The sequence below is a fragment of the Anolis sagrei genome, chromosome 1 (genome assembly GCF_037176765.1).
Source record: "Anolis sagrei isolate rAnoSag1 chromosome 1, rAnoSag1.mat, whole genome shotgun sequence".
NCBI classification, from domain to species: domain Eukaryota; kingdom Metazoa; phylum Chordata; class Lepidosauria; order Squamata; family Dactyloidae; genus Anolis; species Anolis sagrei.
In genome coordinates, this window is record NC_090021.1 from 230,485,395 (window position 1) to 230,504,425 (window position 19,031).

The 19,031-nt window shown below is 44.8% G+C and overlaps 1 protein-coding gene across 1 annotated transcript in view; it reads right to left on the minus strand.

Moving 5' to 3' along the window:
• Positions 1-73: 73 nt before the first annotated feature.
• The window catches only part of PTPRN (protein tyrosine phosphatase receptor type N), a 57,663-nt gene continuing 38,705 nt past the window's right edge, over positions 74-19,031 (minus strand). The window contains exons 12-23 of the mRNA XM_060772955.2: positions 18,849-18,913; positions 17,660-17,872; positions 16,686-16,901; positions 15,298-15,445; positions 14,928-15,001; positions 13,701-13,778; positions 11,957-12,076; positions 9,762-9,928; positions 3,688-3,741; positions 2,930-2,994; positions 2,574-2,647; positions 74-1,150 (exon numbers count right to left, since the gene is read on the minus strand). Coding sequence (XP_060628938.2) covers positions 1,079-1,150; positions 2,574-2,647; positions 2,930-2,994; positions 3,688-3,741; positions 9,762-9,928; positions 11,957-12,076; positions 13,701-13,778; positions 14,928-15,001; positions 15,298-15,445; positions 16,686-16,901; positions 17,660-17,872; positions 18,849-18,913 — 1,346 coding nt within the window. The 3' untranslated portion in view covers positions 74-1,078. The remainder of the gene's footprint in view (positions 1,151-2,573; positions 2,648-2,929; positions 2,995-3,687; positions 3,742-9,761; positions 9,929-11,956; positions 12,077-13,700; positions 13,779-14,927; positions 15,002-15,297; positions 15,446-16,685; positions 16,902-17,659; positions 17,873-18,848; positions 18,914-19,031) is intronic.

A 19,031-nucleotide genomic window follows, 5' to 3' on the forward strand; every position in this document is an offset into this window, starting at 1 on the left:
AGTGCAATAAAAGAAAACGTCTCTCCCCCCCCCCCCCCGCATCTTGATGATACACAACAGGGGGAGGCTGGGCTGCAGCTGCACAAACACAACACAAACTTTATTCACATCAAATACAAAATTAGATTCTCTAGAAATGTCTTCTCACTGCAGTGAACATGGGGTGTGGGAGAGAGGAGGGAGACAAACACGGGGAGGGAGAACTGCGGTGCACCCTACCACCTTTGGGGAAGGAGGAGAGTGGCTGTGGGGAGGCCGGACTCCTGGGCTTCAGGGAATTAAGGAGGAGGACAGAAGAGAGTCAGTGGTAGTGAAGAAGCCGGACAATCCTTGATCCTGCCCCTTGCTGTGGCTTGGCTCCAGAGACCCTTTTAGGCTGTCCAGAAAGTAGGCTTAGCAAAGGGTGGAGCAGAGGGTGAAGTAAAACCCTGTGTTTGAATACGACGGACTTCCTGCTTGCTGCCCAGAAACTTACATTGCCACTTCCATATAGTGGGGATACGACATGGGACCTCAGCTATGCAAATCCACACTCCTCTCACTGTGGAAACAAGCAAGTACAGAAATGGCATGGGCACAAAGTATGCTTGAGTATAAGGGTGATGAATAAGAGGTGTTCCTGCAGTTGGACTGCATCTCCAATCAACCCCAAGAAACATAGCTAATGGGATGGGATACTGGGAGTCACCACCTAAGATCTGGAGGGACACATTTCCCTACTTGGGCTTAAAAAGGTCAGTAGTTGCGTTTGGAATTTCAGCCCCTGTATTTGTCTTCAGGGGATCGAGTGTAAGTTAACAAGACAGCTGACTAATCTGTTGGGTTGCAAAGTAGGACCTCATCAACCAAAGCCAAGGGGGATGTGGGTAGGGGCAGGAGGAGGACATCAGATTGACAGGACCCAGCTGGGTGAGAAAGCAAGGGGCCAGCATCTCTGCAGGTAACAGATGCAGCCACAGTTGACAATGTGGAGATAAGACTTCAATGGAGGGAGAACACCCTGGGGGCAAGGACATGGCACAGCAGAGGCAAGGGGTCAAGTTGGGCATCACCAAGCTAGAGTACGCTGAGTAGGGCATCATTGTGGCAGCGCCTTCAGGATGGCATTCACCTCCTCCGCAACAGCCGTCAGCGCAAACTCAAACTGGTCCTGGGGATACAGAGGCAGTTGTTTAAAGTGGGATGACCATAACACAAAACTATTACGGGCACCAGACATTCCCTTGTTTCATGTTTTGAATAGCTCCCACCCAGAAGAATGAGAGAAAGAGCACCCGCACAGCAGATGTGTGAAATATGTGGTCTGCATTTAGCTCATGTTAGGAAATTCCACCACATTTGGAAGACTTTCTTCTATTTTTTTTCTGAGGAGGGGACTTTCCCCAAAACCAAATGTTAATTTCATTCACTTCCTGGCTGGGAAAAAGGCTCTCCTAGAGCTAAAACAGAAGGCCAGTGTGGTGGTTTTATCCATGGAAAGCAATGGCAAATCCTCTCTGAAGAAATCTTGGCAAGAAAGCCCCTAGATACTGTCTCTGTTAGCTGGAGAGTCTTGAGCAAGGACTCTCAAAAGATCTCAAAATTTACCACTTTCACAGCTCTTAGAAAGCCTGGGATAAGATTTTTCTCAAAAAAAAAAGTGAGTGATTTTGCCACATAGGGCAGCTGGAATCACGTGTTTGTGCCTACTCTGCAGCAATAGTTCTCCTCTTTTGATCCTCTGAATAATTTTGGAATCCAGTTTCCAGAAGCTCCAATACGCAGCACAGTTAGTGAACAGCAATTTGGGAGTTGAATCCAAAAACATCTGGAGGATCAATAGCTGAGAACAATTTCTGTACAACAACACTAGTTAGAAAACAGAAGACTTCTTTAACTAAGCCAAACTTTGATCTCTCAGGTGTTTTGGATTCCAGCTCTCAGAATTCCTCACCACAGGACAAGGTGGTTGGGGCTTATGGAGCTGAAATCCTTAACTCGATGGCCAAGGTTTGGGGATCACTGAGCTATTTTTTATTTCAGTCTCAACTCTCCTATTGCTGAAAACCAAAACCAAACATCATGTTTTATATACACTCTTGTACTATGAAGCACAAAGCTCTAAGATGGTGGCATCTTAATCTGGGTTGCCCAAGCAGTAGTATTTATTATTTATTTACTCTATTTATACCCTGCCCTTCTCAACCCCAAAGGGGACTCAAGGCGGTATGCCTGTGTAACTGTTGGACAAGCAACCACGCTTTCTAGAAGTGCACTTGAGGGAATGACAACATCTCCACTAGAATATGATCTGTGGGGATATATTCCTGGACTTTATGTAGATATATGAAACCTCAGGTAATAATGAACCCTTTTATTTTCAATGGGACAAGTGATTGAGAAAGCAAGAAGGTTTAACTTGTATAGGAGGCTCCAAGTAAGTAAGTAAGTAAGTAAGTAAGTAAGTGAAGCTATGAATGAACAAAACCATGTATATTGGTTCCATGGATATGGGGGTTGCACTATATCATCAACCTTACAGCAAATGCTTCCCTTTCACCCATAAGGACTACATAGGAAGTGCGACACAGTACCTTAGTCTGCACCATGCCAGGTCGCTGATCACGCACATGCTCCAGTGTGGCTGCGATATCAATCTCCTTCACGCCTGACATGGAGGGGAAGAGATTTTAAAAATTGGTTAGGAGGAAGAAAATAGCTGGTGGTGCAGCTGGGGGCAGGGAATGGGGAATCCTGACACTGAAGTAAAATGAAGGCCATAGATTACAAGGAGACAGCAAAACCTAGAAAAGATGGTGGATGGGAGGGCTGGAGGAGGATTACAGCAATAACTTGAAAACATGAATGAATGTAATATTCTGTGCATCTGAGGCCTTGACCCTTCTGAGCCAGGCAGGCTGTATCCACGGAATGGGCCCCACCCTCTCACCTTTGGCCATTCGGTTCAGAACCATGTCAATAAGGATGTATGTCCCAGTCCTTCCTGCACCATCACTGCAAAGATAAAATAAATGGTCACACTGGGGAAGGCCAAACATAGAAACATCCAACATTGTTTACTAAAATGGATAGACTGGGTAGAGGTGTATGGCTTGGTTGATTCTTCCAGATGGACCAGATAGATTTGACAATACTTTTTAGGTCTGAGAGCAAGGCAGGCTGGGTATGTTTGTGTTGGGCAAGTCACTCTTCCCACCCCATGGCATAACCTTTCTGTGTTCTCCTTTAGAGGAGCATAGAATCAGAGAATTGGAAAGGGTCCCATGGCTTATCTAGCTCAACCTTCTGCTAATGTAGGAATTCATAGCAGACCCTATCCCTTTCAGACCCTACCCCTTTTCCAGGCAGACTACCATCAGAAGCCTCTTTCTAATGTTCACTTAGAATTTATTTTGATTTGATTCCTTTTGTTGGGATGTTACCCTCTGGAACAGCAGAAAGCCAGCTTGCTCCATCTTCCACAAGACTGCCCTTCAGATTTTGCAGATAGCTGCCGCATCCCCTTTTGATGTTCTCTTTTCTAGGCTAAACATATCCAGCTCCCTCAACTTACCCAGCTCCCTGAGAGTTGAGTTCCCTGGCATTGTATTGTCTTGCTTGCCTCCCCAGCTTTGGACACATTTTTATGTTATAGCACATATCTCTGATTACTGCTAGATTCATTCCTCCAGCCTACCAGGGCATTACCTGCAGTGCACCACGATTGGGCATGAACGACCTCGGTAGCATTTGTTCACTTTTCTGCTGGAACAAGGAGAAGATGAGATCAGGGAGCAGCTCCACTGTGGTCCCACTGGTCTCCCCCACCCCAGCCTCACTGCACAGTCAAGAATTAGAAGCAAGTATCAGATTAACACAAGACACCAAGATGATTTCTTTTCTCACTTCCAATATAGAGCTCTGTGTAGCAGGTGGAAGTTGTGTTAAGTGGAGTGCAGAGGATATTCCCTTACGTGTCCATATAGAGCAGTGGCTCTCAACCTGTGGGTCCTCAGATGTTTTGGCCTTCAACTTCCAGAAATCCTAACAGCTGGTAAAGTGCCTGGGATTTCTGGGAGTTGAATGCCAAAACACCTGGGGACCCATAGGTTGAGAACCACTGATATTGAGCATCTGGAATGAATTCAAAAATGGTCAAGAAATGTGGGAGTCTTACAGGAGAGCATAGAGAGCTATCAACAAGGCAGAATGTCTTGAATTTCTCCTTTCCTGCAATTCAGGGTGCTTCTAGGCAGCACCAAAATGCAGATTTTAAAGGGGAGGATAAAAAAACCCAGGTCCACAGAGCAGGTCCCCACACAGACCTGTCAGTTCCAGACTTTATCCCGTTGTCCTCACAGCCCTTCTGTAAAATGGAGGGATAAAATGGAGGGCAGATGGGGGACATCTGCCAAAATCACTCATTTAGGTACTGATCCGCATATGTGCCTATACGAATATCCTAATACAAATATGGAGATATTCCTATGTGTGCATATAAACTTCAACACATAGCAGAGGGAATTTTAATATATATATATATATTGCTGGATTTCCCTTTTCCCCCAATTGCTTATTCACAATCTGTTTAATATCATAAAGTTTAAAATAAACACTTCAGAGACCTCTAATGGATCTCGGCTTCTCTTCTCTTGAAATCAGCTGGAAATCAGCTGTCTCTCCATGGGATCCCGAACAGCTGATCAGCTGTTTCAGGCTTTTTAAAACCAACACGGGTGGGAAGCAGTCTCCACAGGGGGTAAAGAGGGAAAGCCAAGGTGGTGGGTAACACTGAGGTTGAGGTGAGGGGTAATTGTACTGTGGGTAGTGGGTTTCTACGAAAGTGTATGTGTATTGGTATATGTATACAATGTATATGGTCGGTGTATTACATTTTAAAAATTAAATAATATTTAATATTAAAAAATGAGGGAAATCCTGAACTTTACATGACTCCAGGACAACATAGTCATGGGAAAATTCATTTTTTCCTCCCAGAACTGGGATAAAGGAAGACCTTTATGAAATGGGGTTTCCCTCCATTGCTGCAATTGAGTGCCGATTTAGCACAAATATCAGCTGGCTACCTCCATTTTTAACCCGTTCTCTCCCGAATTATAGGTACTGTGTGGAAGGGCCTTCAGCAACCCCCACTGTGTTTTACCAAATTCAGTTTACCATGTAGGATTCCCAAGAACAATATTTCTTATCAACACCACCTTAATCTCAAATAATGTGAAGCTGGAGCCATCCATGTGCGGTGGTCTAAGACCTGGAGAACAAATTTTGTAGATCAGGGCTTGAATTCTTGCTTGGTGCACAGGACAGTGGTATTTGTGTTATCTGAGGGTGAAGAGAAGGTTTTGCTCTACAGCACATAATTTACTAACTTTATTATTGTTGTGTGTCTTCTAGTTGTTTCCAGCTTACAGTGATTTTACTAAATGGTGAACTGTAGAGCAAAAAATTCCCTTCAGTCTACCCTCCCCTCTCATCCACCCTCGAATAACCCAAACATCACCTTTCAGTGTGCATTTACAATTTAATTTGAGTTCTTTCTTGGCTTGAATTTTATTATGTCTCACGAAAGCCTACATTTATTTTACATATTAATAATAGAAAGGATGCCTCCTTTCTGTAATTAACAAGTCTGGAGTGGATGGGAGTTGCACCTCAACATACTCTGGAGGGCTACATGTTGTCAGTCTTAGGAGATTTGTCTATTTTCCTTTTTGAAATATTTTGACATAAAATATTACCAAAAGAACAGCAGGGAAGGCCAGATGTTTTTTTTGGGGGGGGGGGGGTGTACTTAAAAACATACTAGTGCCATCTCCTAAGTCAGTGGTTCTCAACCTGCGGGTCTCCAGGTGTTTTGGCCTACAACTCCCAGAAATCCCAGCCAGTTTACCAGCTGTTTGGATTTCTGGGATTTGAAGGCCAAAACATCTGGGGACCCACAGGTTGAGAACCACTGTCCTAAGTGATTTGCAAACCTTTAATTTTTAACAGAGCTGGAAAAGAACTATTTTCTGGGTTGGAGGTTGTACACATTGCCTGTTTTCAAGGAGCATTTTAGCAGGCATGCTGCACAGAAAAAAAACCTTCCTCTGTACCAAAGTGATCCCACTTGCCATTTACATGTAGACAGGCTTACAACAAAAACTAAAAGCTTTTTACCCACACAGAAATCCCATTAATTTCTAGGCACTTCCTGCCTTAAAGCATGGACCCTCTGCCCGCTCATAAATATGGCAGCCTGGATATTCAATGGAAATGTGCATAAAAGAGAGAGCGAGAGAGCAACTAGATTCTCTTCTGCCCCAGTGGACAAGGAAGCGGGGGAGGCAGAAGGTGGGGCAAAACAGCAGCCTGGGCCCTGTTCTGTTCCATGCAGCTGGCACAGCGGCCAATGATCACTTTTGTGACTATGCAACTGGGCCAGGATTACTAGCTGCAAATCACAAAAATGACACTGACGGCTGTGAAAGAAAGAGAGAAAAGGAAGGAAGGAAGAAGAGGAGCAGCAGCGAAGGTGAAGGAGAGAGAATGGCACAATGCAGGCAGAGAGGAAAGAGCAACGGGGGAGCTCCACGAGGTGAGACTCACAAAGAAAACAGCACCAGAAAGGAGCGTTGTTGGGGGAACACAGGCAGAGCTGAGGCCAAAATCAGATCCTCTCAAATAGCAACTTGCTGGGTCAACTCCCAAATACCACAGAGTCTGATGTGGCAGAAAAACATTGCATTCTCCCAAAACCCCCAGTGCCCTCTCCTCTCTACCATCGCCCAAGCTTGAAGGCACAAATCCAAAGCATTTCTACCCGTTCCTGAAATGCAAGAGTGGTGATAACATATGCCAGAGCTGCCTGTTGCAATGTCTGCCTGGTAAGATTAAAAAATACAGTCCCACACCACACCCAACACCAGGCTCCACACCAGCACAGATGTCAAGCCAACCGGAGTCCCCCTGCCTTGTCTGAGGAAGACGGGGGAATGCAAGGAGAAAGGAGCACACGGGAGGAATAAGACAGAAGGGATAAAACAAGTTAGAATAATTTCAAAAGCAGATTGCATTAAATGCCAGCACTTGGCCAACCAGTAGACACATGAGCAGGTCCTTCAGTGGCCTTGTGGTGTTCTGTCCCTTTTTCCCCTCCCAGAGTAAAGTTTTTATCTATCGGGCTTCTTGGATAAAGAGGTGAAAGTAATAAGATACCAACCATGAAGTTTTTTTTTTTTGTATCAGGAGCAACTTGAGACACTGCAAGCCGCTTCTGATGTGAGAGAACTGGTCATCTGCAAGGACGTTGCCCAGGGGATGTCCAGATGTTTGATGTTTTATCATCCTTGTGGGAGGCATCTCTTATGTCCCTGCATGGGGAGTTGGAGCTGACAGAGGGAGCTCAACCAACTCTCTTAGGATTCAAAAAAACTGACCTATTGGTCTGCAGTCCTGCCGGCACAAGGGTTTCACCCATTGCGCCACCAAGGGCTCCTACCAACCATGAGTGAATTTGGGATTTTTCCACATGTGAACTCTTTGCTGCTTTCAGGAAACACATATATAGTAATCACAATCTTTAGCATAATTGTCTCTCCTGCTTAGTATTTCTGATTTAGGAGGCAAGGGTGCCATTTGAGGTGAGAGTGAATTTTGCTGTGATAATACTGAAGAATAATTTGATATTTTGGGAAGAGCATTTGTGATAATCAAGTGCCCATAACTCCTACCAAAAGATAATAGATAGCTCTGTATTTTTTCATATGAGTTATGGGCATTTGACCTGGCCTGAAAGACAGGAATATGCTCCTTCATTCTTTCCTCTAAATGACACCCCTTCATAAGTTATAAGGTCCACCAAGTAGCTCCTATAATGTTTTAAAATGTGTCAGTCACAAAATCTCCTTGCATTCGAGGCATTCGTGTGGCATTTCCCCATCCTTGCCTATTATGAAGTGTATATTTCCCAGAAGGTAGTTCAGGTACTAAAATCCCCAGACATTGGGGGCAAGGTAGAGGCACAATCACTCCTATCAGTAAATGTTGCTGCATTTGTGATCATGCATCAACTTTTTGTAATGCCCTGAACCTCTGCTCATCCATTCTCTTTGCTGCTCTGAGCATTAAGCATAACAAATCCAAAACATTGCTTCCCCATAATGCCAGCACTCTGGGTTACTTTCTCCAAAGCCAATACTATGCAGCCAACCTGGAAAGCATCCTTTGGCTGTGTTAACATTTTGCAGCACCTGCATCTTTTCTCCCTCGTTCCACTACTATGATGAAGAACAGTGGTAGCTAGCTACTCCTAAAGGCCTCTCTTGGTTCTTTAACCATGCTGCCTTTATAAGCTATAGCTGAATTAAGCAGAGGGAAAATTCCCCAAAGAACGATATGCCTTTCCCCCAAGGCACTATATTTCTATTACCCCAGCCATTATGGCTTCCAGGAGAACTGCTGCCTGGTTGATCAGGACCTTCTCTACAGCAAAGTTAAAGACATTACTCAGTTGCTGGCCATTAAAAGAAAACCAGACAGTGTGCTTCATTATAATGTACTTTGAAATGACTGTAAGGGAAGCAGTTAATAGCCAGAATGTGCTAACTGCTGCTAAAAGGGCCCTGATGGCTGTCTTTGGTGAGACAGGGAAAAATGGGGCTTTGTGAGTTTTCCAGGCTGTATAGCCACTGATGTTTCATCCACATCTATGTCAGGCATCCTCAGAAGTTGTCACAACATCTGAGGATGCCTGCCATGGATGTGGGTGAAACGTGAGGAGAGAATGCTTCTGGAACATGGCCATACAGCCCAGAAAACTCACAGCAACCCAGTGATTCTGGTCGTGAAAGCCTTCAACAACACAAAAACAGGGCACTTTAAAACAGGAAAAATAGCATTCAACTATGAGGAAGGAAGAAGAGTATAAAAGTGACCAAATCTCATGTGGACCCAACATTACCCTAGAAGGGAAATGAGTGCCCCTCCAGATGTTGTTGGACTGCAGCGCTCATCATCCCCCATGTATTTGGCTGACAGGCGTTACAATCCAAAACTGTCCTAGGTAAAGGTAAAAGTTTTCCTCTGACATTAAGTCCAGTCATGTCCGACTCTGGGGGTTGGTGCTCATCTCCATTCCTAAGCCAAAGAGCCGGCACTGTCCATAGACACCTCCAAGGCCATGTGGCTGGCATAACTGCATCGAGCATTGTTATTTTCCTGCCGTAGCGGTACCTATTAATCTGCTCACATTTGCATGTTTTCGAACTGATAGGTTGGCAGAAGCTGAGGCTGACTGCAGAAGCTCATGCCGCTCCCCAGATTCAAACCTGAGATCTTTCAGTCAACAAGCTCAGCAACTCAGCGGTTTAACCCACTGCGCCACCGGGGGCTCCTTAAACTGTCCTAGGGTTCCACAAATTGCTCATCTTTCCATAGAATGACAGGTTCATATTAAAAGAAACCAGGGCACAGCTTCTCTCCTGTTCCTGTGACATGGGGACCCTGTCACCATTCCTGTGAGCCTTGTGCTCTTCTTCCCAAATTACCTGCTCCTCTCTCCTTTTCTCCACAAAAGCTCCCAACATTAACTCTCAGAAATAACTCTCTCCAGCCATCTTTTCAATATCAGGGAGAATAGCCATGAAGCATGGAATAGCCATGAATAGCCTCTGACTGGAATCTTTTTCTTCTTGCGGCAATGCTGTCCCTGTGTAACATGCACCAAAGCCCACCCCGGACACCTCAGCCCCTAGTGGAGGGGTTGGGGTGAAACCCCGCACCTGCGGAAGTCTAGAAGGGGCCGTGTGGTGGTGGGGATGCCCTCGGCTGGCCAGCTCAGGAAGTGGAACTGTGTCAGAGTCCGGGTCTCCTGAGACTGCACATTCTTCAGGTAGAAGCTGCGAACCAGGAAGTCCTCACACCAGATGTGTTCTGAGACCAGGTTCACCTGAATGGAGGGACCAGGATTTGGAGGCAGGATGAGAGAGGAGAGAAAAATAAGACACTTCCTTGGTCCTTCACATCATAATTCTATATATAATTATCATCCAATGATTCTAAGCTTTCCTTCTAGTTCACGCCTTAGATACTTTATTCTTCTGTTCAGTCAGCTACACTTCCTCACTTGTTTTGAGATTGGATTACATCTACCAGCAGCCTTAGCCAGCACAACTGATAGTAAAGAATGTTGGGAGTTGTAGTCCAACAATATCTCAAAGGCTACATATTTTCTACCCATGGAGCAGAGGAGATGCAACTTTGTTCATGTAGGGCAGTGGTTCCCAACCTGTAATTTGTGGACCACCAGTCGTCCCCAAGATCAAAAATGTGGTGGTCTGCTGCCTCACTATTACTACACCATTGCCTTGAAACTACAAGGCAATGAGCATGACCGGTCTCGTAAAACCCTCCTATACTGCTGAGGCAACAGGGATGTCAGGAGGGGAGAGGCTGTCTGCCCACGAAAGATTACTACTACCACATCAGCTCTAGATTATTAGATATGGTTTTCTGTGGATGGGAAGATGGTGACTATTGGGTGGCAAATGTTTTGTTTCAAAAACTAGAGCTGATGTAGTCTATCAAATGCAATTTTCTGAATCAGCACCCCAAATAACCAAACTAAAGTTGACCAAAAGTTGATTTTAACCCTTTTAGTACTTATGTTGGAGAGTGGTCCCTGGTCAAAGTGTTCTCTGGTCAAAAAAAAAAAAAAAAAGGTTGGGAACCACTGATGTAGGGAAAAGAGATTGAATTACATCTACCAGCAGCCTTAGCCAGCACAAATGATAGTAAAGAATGTTGGGAGTTGTAGTCCAACAATCTCTCAAAGGCTACATATTTTCTACCCTTGGAGCAGAGGAGATGCAACTTTGTTCATGTAGGGCAGTGGTTCCCAACTTGTGATCTGTGGACCACCACAGTAGAGGTAGAGGACACATTAGTTCTGGAGGTAACCCATTAAAGTGTGCTCAGTCAGGAGTTAGAGGTCAGCTTCTTCCAGACCTAGTGACTTGATGTTGACCTCACAAGGTCTTTGCTGAACTGTTTCTGTCAACTACTTCATTTTCTTCTCTACAGAGCACTGTATTCTGGTCAAAGGAATTGCAAAATCACGTAAAATGGTCAGGAAGTTTGATCAAGAATTAGGGATGCTTGAATCCTACAAGTCAATCAGGAAGATAGGAAGCAGGACAGAATTCAAAGACATTGTTGCATTAGTCTGGAATACTACCATGCAAAAGGATTTTGAAGCACCTTTGCAACTAATTGAAAAGAAAAATGAAGATGTAAGCCTAAGTTTTTGTAGATTGAGTCTACTTCCTCAGACGCAATCAGGACAATTTAGCATCCAGCTACTTAAGAGCCAGTTTCTTAATTTTCAAGGAGCATGAAAGAACTGTTGGATTGCCTAAAAGTGATATACAATTTGATGCAGATGGAGTCTAGCTTCTTGGTAAAAACTTGCTGCTGTAGGAGGGAAGAATGATGGAAGGAAGGAAATGCCATTCTGTGATGTATCTTCAATCAGTTGGGGGCTGCCTGGTTCATTAATGCTAGAACTCCTAAAACTTCCCCACTGATTAACCATGGAGTCTTGGAGCTTGGAAATGTTGTTTTATTTTGGACAGCAGGTGCTGGTAATCATCACCTGAACCACAGTCAGGTAGCTTCCACACACCTGGGAGTCTGTATTAGAAGGGCATGAACATGATATGATCCATGGATGGCCACCTATCTTTAGAGGAAAGCCAAGCGAGAGTATCTAATAAATAAGGAAAAATGTATCTTAACAAGAAAACGCTTTGATAGGCCCATCTTAGAAACGTCATAGGTTAGAAATTATCTGAAGGTACACAACAACAACCACAGCCACCACAACAACCATGGAAGCCACTAGTTCTAAGGCTGTTATCTTTAACACAACAATGTGAAGTTATGCAGGTCACTGAAGACCAAGACTTGTTCGGCTCACCTCATAGATGTGGTAGAGTGAGGATCCCTCATCTGGCCAATAACGGTCGCACTGTTTAACGCCATCCTCTACCAGGGGACTCAGCATTACAATGACCGTGCAGCCATTCTCCCACACCATCTGCACAGAAGAAATAGGCATGACTTGGCCCACCTTGCAATAATGTGGTGTGGGAGAGCTAGGTCTACTGCCTTGAGTTCATGAGTAGAAAGCTGGGATAAATATAGCAAATAGAAAGTTGAGTTAAATATATCACCGTTCTCATGCTCCAAAGCAGAATGCATTCTTCTCCAAACTGAAATGAGGCAGCATCCCCAATAGGTAGGATTTTTTGTTGTTGTTGTTGTTGTGTTAGAAGTGACTTGAGAAACTGCAAGTCACTTCTGGTGTGAGAGAACTGGCCGTCTGCAGAGACGTTGCCTAAGGGATACCCAGATGTTTTACCATCCTGTGGGAAGCTTCTCTCATGTCCCCACATGGGAAGCTGGAGTTGACAGATGGGAGCTCACCCTGTCTTGTGGATTTGAAACACTGACCTTCAGGTCAGCAGTTCAGCTAGCACAAGGGTTTAACCCATTGCGCCACCGAGGCAGGTATAGAGAATGTGGACTATTGATCATGGGACAAGAATGAGATTACAATAATCTCACCTTTAGGAGGCAAAAGACACACTGACACAAACCCATTCTCTCTCATTCCCACAATGGCTCTTTCTTGTTCCAAACAGGACGTGAACAAGTCTGGTATGAAACCCACCCCAGTGCTGTTAGTGTACTCAGCGCCTCACCTGCAACTCTGCAGGGCAGAGAATTTAGCATATTGACAATCTCTACTTCCATTTTTTAAAAGCAAGGGTACATGTTTCAACCCATCAAGATTTGGGCAATTATTTGGCCACAGGGAATACAATTCCTAATTTACACCAGGGGTAGGAACTGTGTTGAACTGGAAGCTCTTGCTGCCCTAGAAGACTGCAAGGAGTCCCAGGAGGCTAGCACAATCCCCACCCCTAATTTAGAAAGCGAGGCCAGCCAGGACAGTCAGAGATTGAGTTTCAGTGTCCCCTCAGTTTAGAAACAGTGAAACAAAGATAAAAAGGCAAAATATGAGGCGGAGGTTTGCCAGACGCTGGCCTCAACCCTCCATCCTCACAGCACAGCTGCATCAAATACCTTGCCCATATCTTAATGCCAAACCCCTGAAGCTGCCTCATATAACTATTCCATGATTCACAATCAGCTCACAGAAGCACTTCTACAGCTTCACAGTCAGACACAAAATGATCATGACATTGCTGAGAGCACAGGATGACATCATGGACCTCAGCACTGATATTATTTCATGTCTGGCTATGGGGACATAGCCAGATGTTTTCCAAAGATTGCCTGATAACTGATGAGCATGTGGAATAGAACTATTTTAGACCTTTCTCAGTAATTTCTGTGACTTTGGGTGCTGCAATGGAAATAAATAAATAAATACCAATTCTCATTGCATCTGAAAAAAGGACACCTGCATACAGAACAAGGATGTTTTCATAGACAGCATAAGGAAGAGTTTGGAAAAGTTACTTCTTTGCACTATGACTCAAGTAATATTTCATCCAGGTGTGGAATTGCAGTACACAAAAGCAGTAACTGTGCAGAAAGATCTGTGCAGAAAAATAGTCTTCAGATGGGAAAAGCCACCTTGGCGCTATCACCTACTCCAGACAAGTTTTTCCCCAAGCCACCCATGGTCTCACCTGCCAGAAATCAGCAATGGTGTGGGACAAGGGCCCCTGAGTGGCAAGGTATGCTGGCATCCGTGGATCATGGTCAATCTGTAATGGAAAGAATAAACGCTGTAGGTTTCCTGGAGGGAGGCAAAATGGGGAAAGGGCTAAGTCCAGGATGAGAGAAGGCAGCCACAAGGGGCTAGGCTCCTAATAGGTATTTGCTGAGGATTGGCAACTAACCTTCCCTCATCTAAGATACAGTGGGTTACAAGTCTCCTCAATCCTTCCCAACTTAGTGGTTCTCAACCTATGGATCCCCAGGTGTTTTGGCCTACAACTCCCAGAAATCCTAGCCAGCTTACCAGCGGTTAGGATTTCTGGGAGTTGAAGGCCAAAACATTTGGGGACCCACAGGTTAGGAACCACTGCATTAGATGATGATTACAATCCAAAGTGATGGGGAAGGCTGCCTGCTCACCATGCTCACTCTGACTAGAGATCTTGCACCAGTACAACTATCATATTTGTCCATAAATTAACAAAAATATAATCTATCTATATGAAATACAATTCCCAAATCTCACTAATCCATTAGCATCAAGAGAGGTGATCTGCCCACATAGAATCATAGAGTTGGAAGAGACCATCCAGTCCAACCTCCATTTCCAAATGGATTTGTTTGGAAGCTGAATTGGGGCCAGCTTTATCTCATGAAATACTGCACTCAACTATCACACTCAAGGACACCCAGATAAATGACTAAAATCTCCTGCCTGAAAGCAGAAAGAGAGGGCCATACAATCTCCTTCCAAAGGCAAAAGATTGTGCAGACAATTTGAAAGAGTGGGATTGAAGATGAGTGGAGCAGAAGTTGTCTAACTGGAAGTGCAAGACTTCACACCAAGAAAGTGTGAAGGTGTGCTTGATTCTGGGAGACAGGTGGCAGACAACATGTAGCATAACTTCTCCTGCACTGGCAATACTGGGGTAGATAGGGCAGAGGATGCTAACCCAGAAGATTAAGCCATTTGCACTCAATGAAAGAGTCACACAGCAGGAAACAGCAGAGGGGGATGTTCTTCCATTTATAATGGGTCTGCTGCCTTTAAACCAGAATCCTATGGTCTTTTGGAGGGCCACTTCCAATGGACTGTCAAGTCCCAATAGGAATGGAAGAGGTTCTTCCTTATAGTGGGGGCAGTGAGGTTAGATGGAAGTGTTCAACATGGGAATCTGGGTGACTTTTTCACTCACGATAGGACTGGCATTAATGAAGTCACTCCGGGATGGGTTGCTCTCTGCTTTCAGTTTGATGCGGGCATGGTCATCTGGGAACAACAGAAAGTACCAAGAGTAAATGCAAAACGCTCTGCTGGAACAGGTGGAGAAGTTGGGGGTATTGTGGGCTTCAGGCCTGTCAATGATAAACTTCTTGTGGGGTGGGTGTTGAGAGTTTTTACCCAACCAAACCCAAAAGACTGAAAATTATGGGTCAAGTTAATCAGTCAGGCTTATACTCCAGCCCCATTATGCCAGTGAAGGTCTTGAAAAAAGTAACACTACCAGTGTTGAGGGAACTCTGTCTTGTTATGCTGCCTATATACAGTGACTATGAGATACTCACAGGGCACATAATCCGGGTTGCGGTTTTTCTTCACATTGGCTTCACACTGGGCAGCATCACATGAACTTGGCTCAGCCTGATATGCGCACAGTGCTTGCCACTCCTTGGCTAGCCGATCGCGATTGCGTAGGTGGTCTTCCATGTATGCCTGCCAAAAAAGGGGAGTGGGGAACGAAATAAAGTGATCATTTCCTGAACTTGACTATGGGCAAGAATCATAGAGTTGGTAGGGACCTCGTTGACCATCCAGTACAAGAAGCAGGAAATTCACATTCAAAGCACCCCTGACAGAAGGACATTCAACTTCTGTTTAAAAGCCTCCAAAGGAGGAGCCTCACCACACTCCAGGGCAGAGAGTTCCACTGCTGAACAGTTTCCACAGTTAGGAATGTCTTCCTAATGTTCAGGTGAAATCTCCTTTCCTGTAGTTTGAAGCCATTGTTCCACATCCTAGTCTCCAGGGCAGCAGAAAACAACCCTCCTCCCTCTGACTTCCCCTCATATCTTTATACAGTATATGGCTAGCATGTCTCATCTCAACCTTCTCTTCTCCAGAGACAAAGAAAACCTCTCTTTATCTCTGGAGTACAACTCACACAACTTCCCAGGTTACTGTAGCCACTGGCTCTTCTGGACCAGGGTTTCAATCAGTGTGGCCCACAGGATGAAAATTTCAAAACTCTGACACCCAAAATAAAAACTGCCAGTACAAATTTTGAAGCTATAAAACGCAGGCTTTGTATATAGTCAGCCTTAGTTTTAGCCGTTGGCATTTCTAGGGAGGGCCAGGGGAAAAAATTAACAGCTTCTGTTTAAAACCCTTAAGAGCCATTGCCAGTCAGTACTGATTATTCTGGATTACACAGACCAATTAATTGTCCAACTCTATGATAGGAACTTTCCTCTGATCCTTTGACCTCTGACTACACTGCTGCTTTTGCTTAGTTTCTAAAATAAGAGGTCCAATGCGGTCTGACATGTGTACAGGTTGAACATCTCTCATACTTGGGACTGGTTTTTTTTCCAGATTTTGGAATGCCTACATTTGCACAGGTATACATAATGAGAAGTCTTGGAGATAGGGTCAAAGTCTCAGCATGACCTTCATTTTATACATTATTTTTTAACAACTTTGTCCTCAAAACAATGTTTATTGGACCATCAGATTGAAAAAGGTAACACTATCTCAGCCACCTGTGTAAACAATTTTGGATTCTGGAGTATTTTGAAATTCTGGATGAGGGATGCTATTTTGTTATACAGGAGATGCGGCAATGAAAGCCCTAGCAGTTGGAAAGCCATATCTGATAAGCTCATGCCTCTTAATAAAGTATTTCCCTCAAAACACACATACAGACAGAATCAGACTAAGTGCTAATGTGACTCACCAGGATCATGTGACCAGTGGAGATATCCATGTTGGACTGGACAGGCTCCTCACACCAGGATGGTGTGCTGCTGTGGGAGCTGGGACTGGCTTGCGGAGCATCGCTGAACTGGGAGGAGACGCTGCTGACGCGAGAGTTCTCGGCTGGGGCAGTGGGCGGCGGGGCTTCTGCCCGACCAAAGAGTGACTTGGCAGCCATATGTTGCCGGCAGAGCTCCTGTGGAAAAGGCTGCAGCTGAGAAAGCTATTCCACAACAGCCTGGACAGGTTCACATAGGGAGGAGCAGCCATTACAAGGCAAACACCAGTACTAAGGTGGACAAAGACACCCCCGTTCCCAACCACAACACCAAATACCCTTATCTCTGCACTCAAGAGTTGCCAAAATAAATACACAAGGCATTGATGATTAGAGAATGACTCATTTTTGCCAGCTGACAGGTTGGGGAAATACACCTGTTCAATCGCAGGTACCAGGAGCAAATTGTCTTGGGGGTATCTGAGGCCAATGGGAGTCAGAGTGGGTCTAGCCAAACAGGAGCGAACTCCTTTGCAACCAGGAAGAGGAACTATGTCACGTAGGGGTGAGGGCAAGGAGTGGGAATTAGAAAACCCAGATTGAAGTTCCCACTGAGTCACGCTCTTGTGGTGGGGATACAGCGAGAAAGAGAAGAGCCATGTGCACTATCTTGTGTCCATTGGAGAAAAGCTAGCTATAACTGTTAACTAATATGTAAATAAATAAATAAATAAGCAAAGTGTAAAAATTCTTGATACAAACTCTCTCCTCAAAACCAGGTCTTTGAAGTTTTGAGGTTCTCCTTCCTCCACACTTTCCATAATTATTTAATACTTGGTCTTGAAAGGGACATGGAGGATCCTCCCCTGGCCCAACTCCCTTGTGTGCCTAGAGCACTCCAGCCATTGCAGAAGACAGTTCCCTGCTCCCTACTCCAATGCCCACTGAAGTGGTACCTGGTACTCAAAGGTGCTGTCAGCAGCTCCCTCGGGGCCCAGTCCTGCCAGCCGCTCTTTCTCTCGCTGCTTCGCATGTTGGCGCAGGCAGAAGACCACCGCAGCAGCAATAACAACACCAGCTACGCAGGCCAGTAAGACAAAGGTCAGCAGCACAGAGCGAAAAGTATCCCCAAAGTGTGTTGGGTGTGGGTAGGTTGCTGCCTCATTGCGCTGTGGGAAGACACACATCAGAACTGAGCTTTCACTGGAGAGAGGAACTGATTTTTTGCAATAACATGATGAAGAGGATAATACACATCTCCATTAGAGGTTGCTTGATTGCTTTTGCAGTGGAACTCAAATCAAATATCTACAGTTTCCCCTTGGTATCTCCTGATCTTTGGTGTCAAAAACTGTGGATGCTCAAGTCCCATTATATGCAATGGTGTAGTCAAATGTTTTCCCATAAACAAAATGACAAACCAAAATCAAGGTTTGTCTTTGGAAATTTTCTGGGATGGGAATATTTTAAAATATTTTAAATATTGTTCCTCATCTACCATAATAGGATTTGGGACCTTGACAGGTAGTGCCACCTGCAGAATCAATGCCTATGAAAGACCAATGGTACCCCATTTTCTCATATGCTTTGCTTTCCTCCTTGGGAAAACAAACTTTGTCCACACTACCATTAGCACATTTTCATTCACCCCACCAGAATACTGTATGCTGCAGGCATTGCAGCATATTCCCTCTCCTGAACTTTGTACTTCCATCCTACATACACATTTCTAGAACTGGGTGGATGATACTTGGCTCTTGGCTGATAATGCTCCATGGATACTGTGAACCATGAGAGCAACATCCACATATCCTTAGAATCATAGAGTTGGAAGAGACCTCATGGGCCATCCAGTCCAACCCCCTGCCAAAAAGCAGGAACATCACATTCAAAACACCCCTGGATGGCCATCCAGCCTCTGTTTAAAAGCCCCCAAAGAAGGAGTATCTGCCACACTCCATTGCAGAGAGTTTCACTGCTGAACAGATCTCACAGTCAGGAAATTCTTCCTAATGTTCAGGGGGAATCTCCTTTCCTGTAATTTGAAGCCATTGTTCTACATCCTAGAATCCAGGGCCACCTGCCCATTTCATCTAAACAAAGACAGGTTACAAAAAATGCATGGCCAAACACATCCAGATTTACCTGTCCAACACCCATCTGCACGATCTTCACTCCCACCTCTGTCTCCAGCTGTGGCTTCACCAGTGCTAGAAGAGAAAAAGAGAGGAAGGGGCAGAAAAAGAAATCCATCTGGGAACACAATCTTGAGAACGAGAGACTGGTACAGCAACAGTTCTCAAGAGAGAAATTATTAATAGGTTGCTG